Source organism: Clinocottus analis, unplaced genomic scaffold, assembly GCF_023055335.1.
Source record: "Clinocottus analis isolate CAN_PGR_092001 unplaced genomic scaffold, fCliAna1.0.p SCAF_4, whole genome shotgun sequence".
In the NCBI taxonomy this organism is placed as follows: Eukaryota; Metazoa; Chordata; class Actinopteri; order Perciformes; family Cottidae; genus Clinocottus; species Clinocottus analis.
In genome coordinates this window covers 20,036,166-20,053,347 of record NW_027176153.1, presented here as the reverse complement: position 1 = coordinate 20,053,347, position 17,182 = coordinate 20,036,166, and the positions used below count along the sequence as shown (strand labels likewise).

Below are 17,182 nucleotides of genomic sequence, written 5' to 3'. Positions count from 1 at the left end.
TTCATATCTGTCAACAGTCAAAACCCAATCCAATAAAAACCTGAACTCCTGTCAGCCGTTTGATCTTTACCTGTGTCGACCTGCGGGTTTGTCTGGCATGACGAGACTTTGCTTTCCTCTGAGACTCTGCTTCCTCGTCTCTGACTGGGGTCAGATAGGACCTGGGTGAGGAAATAACACAGTCAACAGGAAGTTTATTAAGGACGGAAACTTTTTTTAAAGCACTGTGAAAAATAACAGGTAACGAATTCCATTCATTGGACCTAAATAATGTGAAAACACAATCTAATAAACATAGTATTACTTAATGTTAGTAAACCAGTATTACATAAAGCTTTATCAGTGTTAAACTCCAACAGCCAGACTTGCTTTTTAATATAAACCAAAAAAAATAAAGGCCATAGATCAACAATTGTGTGTGTGTGTGTGTGTATATATATATATATATATATATATATATATATATATATATATATATATATATATATATACATACATACATACATAAAACATGTGTATACATACCAATGTGTATATACGTGGACATATGTATATATGTCCACGTATTTGTACATAAATGCTTGTAAATCTTCTCGGAACTTAATGATTTATATATTGTGAAATAAATTGTGATATTAAAAAGCCACATTTCTCCTGCTGTGTATCTTGAATTGGAACCTCACGCCGCATCAGCAGGTGTAGCATCCCACAGATGCACACTTTAAAGTCATTATGCACCATCCCAGCATATTATTTAAACCGGAAATCCATCGAATTAAGAAGGCGAGATGCTCTGACGATGTATTTCCGCTGCCACTTAAAGACCTGAGCTCAATTTCTGCAAGAGACTGAGCACCGAGAGAGCTGAGCAAGCATCAGAGGCTCACGTTGCCCCGCCTCCGCTCCGCTTTACTGCCATCGATCTCTCCGTTCTGGAGTCACCCTGAACCCTGACAGAGTCAACGGGCTGCTCGGCCACTCACTCTCTTCCAAAATGTGCAACGCAAAGAACATTTTTGCCCTCCCAAATCCACAACCCGAAGGGGCTTTACAGCAAAAATGTCCTCTTGAAGAAAAGTTAATAATTCATGCGTTCAAATAGTTGCTAAGAAAAATATCCCTCGGCCAATAATTACTAATGCACATACAAAAGCTCATCAAAGAGAAGGACTAATTTAAAGTAAGAAACCGCGAGCTCAGGATACACCGGGTGGAAGAGGCCGACAGTGCAGAGCAGAGCATTGAGATGACAAACATCAAGTCGAGGAGCTTTTGCCAAAACAGTGGCTTGTCGGGCTGAAGATGAAACGGGTTGAATAAGAATCCAGAAATAGAAGCGCATGACTCAGTGTCTCTGAAACTTACCTGGGAGCTAACGCTTGCATGTTGCCGGTGGAAGGTCAGAGACTGAGAGACCGAGACACTGCAGCAGGGAAGAGTGGGAGAGGCTGAACAAAGAGAGAGAGAGGGGGAAAGAGAGAGAGGGAGAGAGAGAGAGAGAGAGAGAGAGAGAGAGAGATGCACACAATTGATCGAGACTTCCTGTCTAGCAGCTCTTAATGCAATCAAGTCTTTGGACAGTTGAACATGCATTATTCATTAGTCAGTTTATTTTGTGTAGCCAAAAATCACAAATGCAAGATTTGCCTCGGAGGGTTTTACAATCTGTACACATGGCATCCCTGTCCCAGGACCTCACATCGGATCAGGAAAAACTCCCCCAAATAAAGATAGTAAAAACCCTTTTACAGGGGAAAAAAGGGAAGAAGCCTTCAGGAGAGCAACAGAGGAGGATCCCTCTCCCCGGATGGACAGAATCAATAGATGTCATGTGACCAGAATGAGCAACATGACAGCGTTACAGCACATAGGAATAGGACAGAAAGCCATACTCCATGTCAGCGGAAGAGATGAAGAGGAGGATGGGCATCAGCAGGGCCGTGGCAGGAGGCGGGACCTGCTCCATGCACAGCCATGATCCATCCAGCGTGTGTGCAGTAAAACTGATTTCTTGATTCTGGTAATATTTGATAAGTTGCATGAAAGCATCCATTGTGAGCTCGTTGCAGTTTCCCTCTGCCATATGTAGTAATAATACCATTAAGAGTGGCTTCTTTTCTTCTGGGAATTTAATGATCGCCCAGATTTGTGGCAGCATGTAAAATACAGCGCTTATTCTTGATAGATCGTCTCCTTCCACATGAAACACGCAGATGTGTTAATGAAACAGCTGGGAACGGACGTTTCGTAAACAGGAGTAAATAGTGCAGAAGGAAAAGAACATGTCAGCCAGTGCACCCATGTGGCTCGTTGCTGCGTTTCTAAATAGTTTCTGGATAACGATTGAGCTTTATTGCTCTCAGGGCTCAGCCATGTCGAGCGTTGGCTGTGCATGTGCCACATGATCAACGTGAATTGTGTACGACAAAACAGCACAAAATAAAGTACGCAGACGTGACAGAACCAGGGTTTATTTAAAAAAATCATGACAGTGAGAAGTGTCATACCGCCAGTAGCCAGTGCCTCGGCAAGTACAGTGCATTTAGTGAAAGTACTGGTGTCCAGGTCTTAGTGTACTACAGAGAACTGCTGCTAAACATTCCACATCTGACTCCAAACATGACATCATGTGTTGAATGTCGAAAGGGGTTTCGTTGTTAGCGCGCACATTTGTACTGCATTATTCAAGATTTCACATTATTCCAGTTGTCTTATAGGAGCACCTCAGCGACACAGTGTTGTGTACTTTCTGTTTCTAAAGTCACGTTCAGCGGGTTAATATCTGGTGACATGAACTCCGTGCTCCTCCTTCACATAGTTTTGATCCATCTTTAGTTTCAGTGTCTCTTCTGCGCAAGCTAAAGCTAACTTGAACTCTGCAGCATGGAGTAGACTTTTCTGTGTATTTCAGCTCCCGTTTGACTGAAACGATAAAGTTAAAACGTGAAACAGTGACCATGAACTGTCGGTACTGTTGATAAAGATAAAGGATTTTGTCGGTAAAGTTATGATCAATCGATATCGCTCCAATTCCTGTTGTTTTGGATGATTTTGCTGCGATACTTTTCCACATCTCGAGAGTCATTTATCCCTGAGGCTCCTCTAAACGGTTTATTATTCAGCATAAAACATTGTTCGTAGTGACTGAAAACGTATTAAAAGCAGTAGAATGATGCTAAAACAGTTCTTGGTAGAGGACTTAGCCGGCTACGTTTTACAACGCTACAGGTGTGTAAGTAAATCATAATCAGGTAAAAAGTAATAAATCAAAGCAAACCTCCAGTACTTTAAAAAGTAATAATAATTTTAAAAAAAGAAAACTATCAACTACAGTTTGTCCCTTACTTTCAAAACATTCAGGAATTGTTCTCGTCTATCTTCTCAAAGATGCTTTTTTCGGTGTCTGTGTTGTCCGAGTAAACAACCGGGATGCAATAATTAACAGTTTTTCCTTCTACGTTTCAGGCAGTGAGAAGAAACATTTTAACGACAGGCATTTCTTATGGCTTAGTGCATTGATAAACAGTTCATGTCGATGGCTTCTGGTTTTCCAGTTTCGTACAGAAGCTCGGCTCGACCATAAACCGGTGTGTGAGTCACGAACAGTGAACAATGTGAGTCATTTAATGGATTAAGGCTTCTGAGGTTGTTATTAGCAGGTTAGCCCTGAAGTACTCTTTCCCTAACTTAACAGCCGTGTCATATTTTGAGGTACGTGTTTCAGCTTTGCATCCAGCACAGTGACTGATTTCTTCTGACTGAGGTCTGCGGTCCAAAGAGCGACCGCCTAATGAATACTGCACCCAAACGACAGCAACCAAGGACGCCTTCCTGCAGGAGTTGTCATATATATATTCAGAGGAAGTTCCCATTCCCCTTTGTGGATGTGTCCGGGGGAGGGGATGGGGAAAAAAAAAAAAAAAACTTTCTGGTAACTGACAGGCTCTCTGTAAAACACAACAAGAAAATATTAGCGTTATGCAAAGCAGTGATGTTAATACACGATTATTGGAAGATAAAATTGTGTTCCTGATATATTCTCACTTACATTTATCCTCTGGTAAAGCATCATATTCTAACGGCTCCTCTTCTTCATCCGTCTCCTCTGCCTCCTCTTCCGCTGCTACATCCTGCAGGTCTTCCTCTCTTTCTGACACTTCCTCCCCTCCCAGTCCATTTTCTCCTTCAGACAACATCTCCTCTTCCTCCTCCTCTTCCTCTGCTGTGTGTCTCTCCTCTTCGTCGGCTTCCTGGTTCTCCTCTTCAGGCTCTTCTTCAACAGGTGCTCCCTCCTGTGCAGCTGCCTCTCCTCCTTTATCTTCCTCTTCTGGGTTGGACGCCTCTACGTCTGCGGGAGGCGCCTCTTCTTCTTTGTGTGCAGGAGGCACCTCTTCTTCTATGTCTGCGGGTGGCGCCTCTTCTACGTCTGCGGGAGGCGCCTCTTCTTCTACGTCTGCGGGAAGCTCCTCTTCTTCTACATCTGCGGGAGGCGCCTCTTCTACGTCTGCGGGAGGCGCCTCCTCTTCAGTTGCTGCAGCTTCCTCTTCTTCAGCTGTCTCTTCCTCCGTCTGTCCCTCTGACTACGGCAATAAAAAAAAAAGGCAATAAAATGCTTAATATTAGTTCACAGTAGACCAGATTCTGGGTATAAAATGATTCACAGGTGCCTTGGCAACCAGGATGAAATGCCAGCGTGTGAGTGTGGCTGTAAATCCATCAGAGACTCCATGTCTGCAATTAGAGCCTTCAAATTAACGAGATGGAAATCTCATTATGGTTCCCTTTGGGCGCGAAGTGGACAGAAATAGTAAAGAGACCATGTGACAGTATGTGAGCTAGGGCATGGCATCCATGTTCTGCTATTATAGATGCAGTGTAATCTAATGATACACAACTGCTTCTAAAAAATGATGAAAAAAAAATAGTTTTATACATCTTTTACGTCCGTGACATATTCAGTTATCCATTTGATGTGATTCAGTCTGGTGGCTGAATTGCCACACGCATCATGATGTGTTCGGCAATTCATGTACTATTGGTGTTGACTGCAAAATAAATCGACAAATGAGAGCTTCGCCGGCGGGGTTAAGAATAGCCTTAATGTTAATAACATTACAAGAAAATTAATGACAAGCCTGGATGAGATTGACACCGAGGTACGAAGAGTTTTAGGCCGAGTGAATGAGGTGAGACAAAGTGATGAATGGCTGAATCTGATGGGCCGGTGTGTTTCTGCATGTTTTCCTCCAGACTCTGACGTACCGTACTGAGCTGCTGCTCCTCCACACCGGCCTGCTGGAGCCGCTGGGGCTGTTCACTCTCGAGCAACTCTCTGAAAAGACAGTGAATGAAACTATGGTTTTCAAATTGTTACCTAATAATAATAAAAAAAATGAATAATCTTGCCCTTATTGGACAATAATGCATTCACATGATGTTTAAATGAGCGCAGTCATTTTACACACACAGGACATTTCATGCAAAACCATTCAGCGCCTAAAAAAAAAAACCATCAATGCAATAAAAGTGTCTACACGGATCAGAGAAATTGTACAATGTGAATATGAGGCCCACCGAGTCTGGACGAGAGTAACACGGAGACAGACAGTGACAGCGAAAGGGGGCTTTGACAAAGTCAACATGAAGTTATGGGTCAGAGGAGCTGAGCTATTTCCTCTGCTGCCCCTCTTTCTTTTTTTCGCTTCTCCTCTCTCTCCACCACCCACCTGACGGTCGCCATCTCCAGCGTGCTGGCCTCCAGCCGAGCCTGGTGGGCGTCCAGCTGCCGCTTCAGGCCGAGCACCTCGGCGGCCTGTCCGTCCAAGGTGGCGCTCAGCGCGGCCACGCGTCCCGCCCTCTCCTCCATCTTGGCCTCCGCCTCCCCGACGCTCCCCGTCAAGCCCTCGACCTTCTGGGACAGCCGGGCGCTCAGCGCGGCCAGGCCGTCCACCTGGACCCGGACGCCCTCGAACTCCTCGCTCTTCCCCCGCAGCGCGCTCTGCAGCTGGCTCAGCTGCTCCAGGGACACGCTGGCCCGCTGCAGCTCCGCCAGGCGCGCCCTCATCTCCGTGTGGAGCGACAGCACCTGGGTGGGGAGCTCCGACGTCTTGAGCTGCTCGGCCGTGGCCAAGGCCATGCCCACCTGCTTCTGGGCCAGTTCGTAGGAGTCCTCCAGGGCGTGCAGGCGGCTCTCCAGGCTCTCCGAGACCAGCGGCTGAAAAGACACGAGACGGCAGCGACGGCGGGTCAACGCGGCCACTCGGCGTGACTGACATTCTCTAAACTACACTGGAAGTGGAACAGTAGAAAGTACACGTTATGTTACCACATGTCAGAGATGGAACAGAGGCTTTAACCTTTTGGAAACCGTGTGGAAAATCCCCCCCGCTCCTATTTTAAGTCCCAGTATGCCCTATTTAGACAATCTTTTGGCATCAAATACGTCATTTTTCCATTTTTTTCTATAGTTTTCTTTTACTTAAACTCCTTCGTAACAGTTTTATTGTGATTTTTGTTGAGTATTTTTGAATTTTTGTTGAAAAAGGTGTGTTATTGACTACTCGAGGAGGCGTTTTTTGGGGAATCTGGCTCATATCATGCTGAATGCTCATAGTTACGATAAAAAATATTTTTTTTGCTGAACAAATACATGCAATAAATACAAGTATTGGAATTAATTTGAGGTTCCTACGACGACTCAAACACAGGGGAACTCAAAGACAAAATTAGTTCCACAGGTTAAATTCAAATTTGCTTGTATTTCTCTAGTTTTCCATTCATTAAAGCCAGAACAACTATATATTCTCCTCCCATATAAGAGCGTATAAGCCCATGAAATGAATAAAGCATGTATTCAAACCATCAGAACAGGTCTGATCATGCACATGCAGCTCGGGGGGAAACTTTACTTCCTGGCGAGAAGTCACGTGAAACAAAGCGGGAAGTGGTTTTCTCAGTCAAGTACGTTCGTCAGGAACCAAACGCAGGACGGCAGAAGCCAACCAGGCATTGGGTTGGTAAAACTTTCCAACTAAAGTTACCGCTGCTGGAACAGGAAACACGTCTAACAAGACTGAGCTGGCAGAGCCGTTCCCTTGCACAGTGTTTGACACATTTACTTGAACCAAAAGGTGGAGTTATGTAAGAGAAAGAGGAAGGAAGGAGTGAGTGTTTTGGTTAAGTAAGAGAAAAACAACATCGTTCACACACTTAACACCCTGGTAACACACTTTTACTTTGTGTATGTATCTATGTATGTATTTATATCAATGTATTCTCTTTTTTATTCTATTTAATCACATTTTATTCTCAACACAGGGCATCTGGTTGTTGTGCATCGGTGTACGTTATGAATTATAACGCCACTGTGATGTTCACAGCAGATAAATAAAAGTCTTGCGAAAGTCGCCTGCAGCAGCTTAATCATAGTTGGAATTCTTTGATTGGCACAAGTGGAGCATGAACCTGTTTTTTAGTGACATAACAGAGTCAGGTCATCCATGTGGACGCATAAAACTACAGGAAAACACATTTCTCAAAGTAGTACTTCACATTTCCTCCACAGTATTCTGACATTTCAGAGATACCGATGAAACAATCATCACTTTTCCGATGGCCTCTGAGCCGGTGTTCAGTATCAAAGTCCCAGGCTAAATTTAGTCCTGGCTCCACACACTGCTGTCTGGTTTCTTACTATTTTGGCAGCATCCTCCGCACAGCTTTAATATTGTGTCAGAAATACAGACAGTTCCCACCGAGAACTTCGAGACTGAAGCAGATCCACCGTGTAGGAGTCAGGGATCAGAGCCCCTGCAGTCGTGGGGTCAAGAGTAATCCTCATTACAAACGTCAGCAGCTGTGTGGTCGTTAGAAATAGCAGCGTTTTGTACTCCCTCAAGTCAGGCTGTTGGCATTTCTGAAATCCGATAAGGCCTGCAGGTCTCGACTTCCCTTACTTGTGAACATGTGCAGAGGCCTTTTTCGTATTTAATCAAAGTGTAAATTAAAAAAAAGCTCGTGGCGATATTGAGCGAGTGTTTTCATAATCGGACATATGGCAGGGGGGGCGTGTTGTGCAGTTATGTGACTTTTATATTCCCACTGGAAAATACTTTTTTTTTTGGTACGTGTATTTCTTACCTCGCTGCTTGACTGCCGCATCTCTTCGTGGGCGGACTGTAGTTTCACTATATTCATCTTCATGCCCATGAGATTGTCTGTTAAGTAGGTTAAAGTTTGGTGCTGCTGGAAACAGAACCACGCGCCGGCGGCACCGCCGAGCACCAGCAGCAGGAATAAAACCAGGAGGAGAGCGTAGTGGTTGACTCCTCCAGCGGGAACTTCGGACTCCGCAGCGTCGCTTTTGAACCAGCCATCCTCCTGCTTGTGGTTGCCTTTCCCTCTTCGATGCTTTGCGGTCATTTTTTCCCCCTCCAGCCACTAAAAAAAAAAAAAGGACACAATGTTCTAGCCAGGCAAGAGAGAGGTGACACCCAGAGGCGCCCGGTGGGTGAAACTGGACTTGGGCTGGAAGTGCGAGCAGGCTGTGTTTCTCCCTTTTTGCGCGAGGCTCTCTCGAAGCGGCGCAGCGCAAACCGAGCTGGATTCAATCACCGCGCAATAAAGTATCGAGAGGATGAAGCGGTGGAGAGCAGAGGATGAGGGCACAGGCAGGACTGGAAGAGAGAGGAGGGAGGGAGGGAGGGAGGGAGGGAAGGGGGCGTGGACCGCAGGAAGCGTGAGCGTCCATTCAGGAGGAGAGAGGGAGGGGGGCGGGGCTGCCAGGAGGAGCGGCTGAGTCTGCGCCACCATGTGCGAAACTCCACGTACGGTTACTGTGCGCTATTTATTCCTCTTCGCTGCTGCATGGGGGCCATCTGTCGTACAGGCCCACCACGGGTTATAACGGGATAATGCTGACAAGAATGACTCTGTACAATTCACTTTATGGGAGTGTCTTTTTTTATTTATAATAGTAAACAGACAGCGTGCTTAAAAATAAATGAATCAAAAGTGTCACATTCATGCACAGATTGTGGAAAGGGCATATTTCTAATGAACCTTCTTACATCCCATTTGAATTCATCTGATCACTGTTCAAGGTTATTTAAGGGTTAATTGAATGTGCACTCTGTTTAAAGTGCCTTTTAATTCATATAACATCTTTTTTCTTTCTTTCTTTTTCTCCTGAGTATTGTTATCTGTGTCATTTCCCAGAGCTCTTATTCCCCTTCATTATGGATCTAGTCATGTTGTCAAACCACATGTTATTGTTGATTTGTGGATGTCATGGTCCATTGTGGCTTCTCGACTCTCGTCATACCGGTTCCACCAAAAACCTTCTTAATAACCGTGTTACCCTCAAAACTATGATAAACTCGATGAAGGATTCAGCAGGGGCATGAGGAATATGGTTTGCAATCAGCTGAAAACATGACTATTCATTAGTTATCTGAATTGAACCATGAGACAGAACACTCCAAAGTTAAATAATCTTCAGAAGCACCAAACGCACTGTTTAATTGTTTTAAATGGTTTATTTGATAAGGACACAGTGCACATTAATAAAAACACTTCAGTAAATGCGTCAGAGTTAGCCAAGAGGCTATTTCTCATCCCAAGAGGCAGATGTTAAAAAACAAACCTAAAAACAGAGCAATACGTCTATTTTTATCAGCAGTACAATTAATACAAGAGTCCATACTGGTCTTGTTGCAAATGGTGCATTACATCCAAGCAGCACAACCACTTCAACTAAAACATACACATTGTAATTGATCGAAACTTTAAAATAAGTGCTCACACTGAGGCGCCGTTAGTTTCTTCACTCTGTATATGGGGGGGAAAAATGACACGATTCAGCATAATACATCTGGTTCTTTATATTCCACCTATCCTTTGAATCTAAGTGCCGCAGTGTTTCTCTCTCACCTCGGACGCTGAGGACGGTGGAGCTCTCGGCCCGTCCGAGGGCGCTCTCTGCACAGATGGTGTACTCCCCCATGTCTCTGGCGCCCACGCGGAGAACCAACATGGAGCAAACCCCGCAGGTGTTGGAGATGAGATAGTTGGTGTCGGTGTTGATGCTGACGTGATTGCGGTACCACGTGATGCGAGGTCCGGGGTTTCCCTTCACCGCGCAGCTCATGTAGCATTCGTAGCCCTTGGGCGCCGTGTGGAGCTTCAAAGGCACGATGAAGGTCGGAGCGCATCGCAAATCGCAGTCCTTTCTGGTCGGTACGCTCACCGTGAATTTTTCTGCGGGGGGAACGAGAAACAGTGAGATTTTCCCCTTGAAGAAGTGAGAATTTGACGTCGCTCGAGATCCACAAATGCACCTTTCTTCTTTTCCCTCCCACAGATCGGTGACTCCGACGGTGCAGATACGCCCATGTCGTTTTTGGCATACACCCGGAAGTGATACTCCCTCCCGGGCATGATGTTGCAGACGGTGAACTTGTTGTTGAAGAGTTTCTCGGCCACTGTTGTCCACGTGCGTTTGGTGGAGTCCAGCTTGGACACCGTGTAGTTGAGGCGGTCGTCGCGCTTCTCGTCGGGAGAAGGCGCCCAGATCACCGTCACCGTGCCGGGCACGTTTTCCTCCAGCTCCACCGGTCCAGGAGGCTTTGGATCATCTGTAACCACGATCATTATTTTACTGGCTCATCCACTACTTGGACATCGACGTAGCAAAAGAAAACGTGCATTTTATTTATTTTTTTTTACCTGTGACCCTGACCTCTGTACTGAATGTCTCCTGTCCTGCGAGGTTTTTCACCAAAATGGAGTAGATGCCCGTATCGGAGCGCTCGGACGAAGGGATCAGCAGCTGGGACGTCCCGTCAGAGTTACTGATTGTGACCCGTTTGGCCACTGGCACGTTGTCCTTCAGCCACATGACATGTGGCTGAGGGGAGGCCTGTAAAAAAAAAGGACACTATATTGTCTTGTCTTGAATATTTCAGGCCCGAATGTTGCAACCTTTCTGATTTCCCCCCAAACCCCGGTTTGCCTTCAGTGTGTTGTCGAGAATTAAGCTAAAGTTTACGTCTCACCTCAAAGTTCACAGTGATCCTAACAGAGTTCCCTGCCCTCACCACCATGAAGCTCTTCATCTTGTGGTTTGTGAACTTTGGCCTCACTAGAAATATGAGCAAAAGCAATGACAGCAAGTGCTTTCTGAAAAATATCTAACTTGACAAGGTTCTGACATCGGGGAAGCTCTAATATAGCAAGAATAATATTGATTTTGAAGAGTAAGAGATTAAGGGTCAGTGATTCAATATCTTGAACTCATTTCTGTTAACATACAACACTAAACAGATGTTGAAGAGAAGCATTAGAAAATTATGAATATTAAGAGCTATATGGTATACTGATAAGAAACAGTATGGACTTTGGAAAGTCCCAGCAGCATATTACTTTGTTTTCCACATTCCTTTTGACATGTTGACGTACCAGGTGATGGCATTGCAAGGACATAGTTGGGCAGCTCCTCTGGGGCGCTCTCTCCTCCGTCATTCGTCGCGATTACTCTCACCCAGTACATCGCCATGGACTTGAGGCCCTTCACGGTGAAGGACGTCGTGATGATGAGCGTGGTGTTGCAGCGGGACCATTCCAGGCATTCTGCAGGCCGGATCTCAACAAAATATCCCTTCGCTTCATCCTGTATCTCTGGCTTATCCTCCGGTTTGGTCCAAGTCAGGACCAAGTGGGTGTAGGAGGAATCTGTCACCTTCAGGTTTGTAACTCTACCAGGAGGCTCTGGGGTCAATTACACAAGATTCCAGTAAGATACATGATTGGAATTCATGGACATTCGATCATTTTATGAATACAATGTATTTAAGATGCATGGCAATGCATTGCAACACTTACTCTTTGGATCCCGTGCAAAAACAAACTCTGAGGCGTTGCTGAATTCACCAATTCCTGAGAGGTTTATGGCCGTGACTCTGAATTCATATTCCATTCTTGACACAACATCTTTTACTGCATACTTCTTCTCTGGAAGTAATTTCAGAAACAACAACAACAACACAACATCAGTGTTGCAGTCTTCAATGCCTTCAGATTGAAAGAGAGTGAACATAAAAATGACAGACCTTTTATTAGTTCGTCCATGGCATTTACAACAGTCCACAGATTACTCCCCTTCTTGCGTTTCTCTAAAATATAGCCCAGGATACGTGAACCTCCGGTCTTATTCGGTGAAGCCCAGGAGATGTTGATGCAGTCGTCGAAGGCGCTGACAATCTTCGGAGGTGCTGCAGGGCCAGGAAAAGCTAAAATGTGCAGGAAAAAAAACAACTGTAAACGTTGTAGTCAGAAAGACTGGACTATCTTTTGTATAGCAGCATTGATGAATGATAATCACCAATGGCCATATTAGACATGAAGGTCATGCAGTGATTTGTGCCGATTTTTGTGCCAATTTACACTCCAGAAGTAAATCCTTTGCTTTTTAAAAAAAAGTGCAGAATGCATGTACACTTTATGACTCTTATTCTAGGTGTTATTATCAGCTATGTGCTGAAATGATCAGCCTCTCAATTGAGTAAGCAAATTAGTTAACAAGAGTAAGAGATTGCAGCTTTTTGTCTTATTGATTGATTAAATTATATTTTAGGGTTTGGAGCTGCTGAACAGAAACAAAGAAACATGAATATATTTTATTTTAATTATTTAATTATTCATCAGTTATAGAAAGACATACTGACTGTGTCTCATTACTCATAAGCCCTTCATAGCCTCCATGGTGTGTAAGAGAGAGCAGATTAGGGGCAAACAGTGTCGTCTCAGAAGTAATGGAGCGCAGCCGGCAGCAGTAATGACACTACATCAACTGATGCTCAAGGAGACATGTTGTGACACGTCACAGTGGGAGAGGCACAGGTGTGAATAATCAGACTGATGATGGGCGGAGGAACATTAGCAGCTCCGTAGTTCCAGCAGAGATGACACCTTTTCCAGTTGGATTTGCCATTAAAACCACCCAGAACTTTGGAAATACTTTGACTTTTCTGAGCAGGAGACCGTCCATTTCGTCACTGGTTAATATAAATAACTGTTTTAAAGGAATCTAGAAACGTAAGGTGAGGCTAATTGATGTTAGCTCTTTAGCTAACTAGCGCTACGATCCCGTAGTTAATTAGCGATGATTAACCTAGCTTAGGGTTAAAATTAAAATAATTACACAAAGGGTAAAAACGGACTTATTCCACCACATTGTTTGTTCTCTTTGTTTATTTTTAATGTATTAATATGGTGTTCATGTGTAGTAACAACTACTAATGTTAGAACGCATTATGTTACTACAGTGGGCTAGCTAGCTTACATTTTAGATGATGATATGTTTATATTTGGGAACATTAGTATGCTAGTGTTTAGTCAGTTATACACTACTGCACTTGCTAAGAAATCATCATCATAAGCAGTTATGCTAGCCACATCTCACAAGCAACTTAATGTAGAAAGATATGAAGTGTGACCTTAAAGACGTTATAAATGGACCCTAGAAACTCCAACAATTGATGTAAATAGTTTGCAGTGTTCATAAATGATCTCTTAAATTCATTTGTGTTGAATAACTAGCTACTTAATCCAATAAGTATAAGTCTAGTATGTTTTGTATTGCTTTGCCGTGGGACCTGCCACTGGCAGGTTTCATTGTCTTCAGTTTGCTATTGTGGGGGAATTTTGATTGTACAGGTAATGCCAAGAGAAGAATAGACGTTGGAGGACTTTTTGTCCCTCGGCAATGAAAGAGTGAGATAGATAAAGTGATAAAAAAGTGGAAGCTGCAGTTTATCATCGATCTTCACAGGATTGTAGAGGAGTCGGAAGCTCAAACTAATCTCACAGACAGATACAACAAAAGCACCCGTGTGGCTCACCTAGTGTGCCGGCTTGCATATCATCGGTCTCCATCACTTCGCTTGTACCCTCGGCAGTAACTGCCCGGATACGGTAACAATATTTCCGGCCATGGTCCACATCTGTATCGCGGTAGCTGGGCACACCTGGGATTTCCCCTATTTTCTTCCAGGTGTTTCGTCCCACCTGTTGTCGCTCAATCACGTAGTTAATCACCGGCGAGCCGCCATCATCCTTCGGCGGCCTCCACTTAAATTCAATACACATAGCTGAGCTCTCCATTACCTCTGCAGGACCCAGGGGTGAAGTGGGTTTGTCTGAAACATCCAAAAAAGTGTCAGTTAAAACCTTGAATTCAGAGTGAATGCTGCTATCATACCGTGGGGGAAACAACATTTTCCTTGAGAGATAATACCGGTACAAAATCTGACAGTCGTGATGCTGGCAGCGGTGGCAGATGTAGCAGAGGTTTCAACATAATAACTTCTGTCGAGCACTGAAATGTATTATAAAAACACATCTTTAACCTGTCACATTATCACCAACTGGGATTCCTCTTCAAGTAGAACAAAAACGAGCTGCAGTTGGAAAATAAGTACCGAAAATCTGTCCAGGCACAGATGGGCTCAGTGAAATGTGCCCCTCTTTCCACATGATGGAGAAAAGACTGGCCTGCTTTTTACAATCAGGCTATGTGGATGAGCTGTGAAGCGTTTAACGACACTGCTGTTGGCTGTTCTTAAGATCTCACAGCAGAGCACTTCTTACTACACAACTTGCTGCACAACTCATCCCGTTGGGCATCTGTTAAGATTGTATTGAAGGAGTTGGATGTTGAGTTATTTCCTTTTAATTGACTGACCTTTTTAGTGTCGAGTTATATTGAGCGTAAGAAAACGAATTAAGCTCGGGATAAGACAATTTCCTGTATTGAATTTCTGCATTGTCCTTCGTTCACTCACCAAGCACAATTAACTGTGAGATTGCCTCGATGAAGCCATGTTCGTTCTTGAGCTTAATCTTGATCTCTCCCATGTCTTTTCTCTGGCACCTGCTCAGGAGCAAGCGGCTGTGACTTGCAGATTTCTCTATCTTTGTGTTGTTGTCGTCGAGGAGCTCTTCTTCTTCTCTGTACCACCTAATCTTGATGGGTTCATGTCCAACAAAATGCAGTTTGAAGATGGCGTTGTGCCCCACTTTAACTGTCACCGGCTTGGTGAAAGCACTGAGGTCTTCGTGGTCAAACCTTGGGGGATCTACAAAAAAAAAGGGGCCACTTAGTCATTTAATTGGCATTTTTGGTTGAGCAGTTATACTGTATAATATCAAATCATTATTGATATCATGACATTATCATTCTCAAACCTTTGACGCTGATCATTGCCTCTGTTTTACGACCGTCTGCCTCAAAGCGGTATTTCCCAGAGTGCTGTTCCTCGCACCTGATTATGACTAATTTATGGATCGCACCGTCTTTAGTCACACTAAAATTGTCATCTGGGGATATCTGATAGGAAAAGGGGGCAGACAGATGATGATGATAATAATAAGAAATGCAAGCAACAACTGTTAATGTTAATGAATTATTCAAATCAGAAACATTGCATGGCCAAAAGGGTTTTCTGTCCGGCTCTGTTGTGGCCCAAATATGCTCAAAGTATAGAAGCATCTGCCAAATGTTTGAGGTATGTCCCTTACAGCTTATAAAACCGGTGGTAATTTCCAGTAGAGCAAAATGCATTTTTTGGGCATATTTGCCTTTATTTCTGAGTGTACAGTAAAGAGATGGACAGGTAACGTGAGGAGAGAAAGAGGGGGGGTTATCCAAGGAAAGTCCCTGGCCCGATTCGTTGCTTAACCAGTTAACTGGGCTGTGTTCATCCATAACAATGCTGGTGTGACAAACAGGAACTGTGGTCTCAGTGCGGAAAGTAATCTCCTAATCTGTAAATTCTGTTTTGCCTTGATATTACACAAGATGCATGTTTAACCATGGCAATTAATGTAGGCTGTTGATACAGATATGTGAAAGTGGAAAGGAGTTAAGATTGTTCTCTGGGTATTTTAGTAATTTAGCAACCGCACTCTAACCATCCTTGAATTATTGCTCTTCTCTTTAAAGTACGGTCTTTTGTATTAACAATCATAATAAGTAAATATGTAACTTCCCTCTTTACGCCTAATATTGTACGCAAGAAAAATTACGAGTTTGACCTTCAGGACGAACCTTTTTGCCGTCTCTGAACCAGGTTCCCTCACAGTCTGCACTGCTGAGCTTACACGTGAACTCAGCAGGCTCATTGATGATGGCGCTGACGTCAGACAGACCACAGATGAAATGAACCCCTGGATCTAACACACACACACACACACACACACAAGATAATGTACAGTATGTGTTTTTTGAGTGCTGGATCAACAGAGTCATCCAGTTTGAGCCTCTTCCTCTGATTCAGTCGTGCCACCATTTAGGTTACTTACCGATCATCACATCTTGGATCAGCGGCCCTTTTCTCTTTTTACGCCTTGGATGTGTGGCTCTGCCAGCCGCATCCTCAGTCTCACTTTCCCCTTTTAAATAATATCAGATTATATCAATTTTTTCAACAAAGTTATTTGTTTCAAATATAGACAATTAGAAGTGAGAGTCTGAAAAGGTGTACCTATAATGTTATCAACAATGAGTTAAACAGTATGTAGGGTTACTTAAGCTAAAATGAAATCATTTCAACACATTACTCGTCTACGCTAGAAAACAAAGAGAAAAACAAAGTTATAAAGCTAGAACAACTATTTCTGCCTTTACACAATTATACAAGTCCATGAGGCACTAACTCTTCTTATTATTATAAAACAACAAGTTGTGAAACAATATCAAATGCTTCATGGAACAAAAGATCAAAATGTAAATTTGCACTTTCATGTCGTAGTGCACCACGTGTGGCCTCTTACAATGGACAGCTTTCTTTTGCTTCTTGCTTTTCTTTGAACTGCTTGAATGCTTGTGCTGGCCAGTCGAGTCCTCACTCGCCTCACTTTCACTTTCTTCATCGTCACTTACTAGTTCATTTGGATCTTGCCCTAGAAGCAGAGCAATCATAATAACCAAATACATAATTTGCAAGAAAACTATGAGTTTTGTTGTAACAACAAACCTTTTTGCCATCTACCTTTACACAACAAAGGTATATAAGTTTATAAGCGACTACATCTCATTCTTACAAAAGAACAATCTGTGGAACAATATCTACTGCTCCATGGAGCAACATATCAAAAAGTCTTATCGTCTTGCCATTTACCTAAA

At 43.6% G+C, this 17,182-nt stretch overlaps 2 protein-coding genes across 2 annotated transcripts; both read right to left on the bottom strand.

Annotated features, from left to right (window-relative positions):
• Window positions 1-2,455: 2,455 nt before the first annotated feature.
• Window positions 2,456-8,662, bottom strand: LOC137801092 (fibrous sheath CABYR-binding protein-like). Its single transcript, XM_068598502.1, has 5 exons — window positions 8,140-8,662; window positions 5,727-6,214; window positions 5,263-5,332; window positions 4,049-4,580; window positions 2,456-3,947 (listed from the first exon to the last, which is right to left on the bottom strand). Coding segments are annotated over exons 1-5 (1,374 nt in total). The 5' UTR covers window positions 8,422-8,662; the 3' UTR covers window positions 2,456-3,945.
• LOC137800942 (immunoglobulin-like and fibronectin type III domain-containing protein 1) lies at window positions 8,467-16,978 on the bottom strand. The gene is made up of 14 exons (XM_068598310.1): window positions 16,831-16,978; window positions 16,360-16,449; window positions 16,106-16,230; window positions 15,244-15,385; window positions 14,841-15,134; window positions 13,899-14,195; window positions 12,108-12,287; window positions 11,881-12,009; window positions 11,458-11,766; window positions 11,055-11,140; window positions 10,726-10,918; window positions 10,338-10,634; window positions 9,931-10,257; window positions 8,467-8,675 (listed from the first exon to the last, which is right to left on the bottom strand). Exons 1-14 carry the CDS (start codon window positions 16,976-16,978, stop codon window positions 8,467-8,469), a joined length of 2,826 nt encoding a protein of 941 aa, XP_068454411.1.
• Window positions 16,979-17,182: the final 204 nt, after the last annotated feature.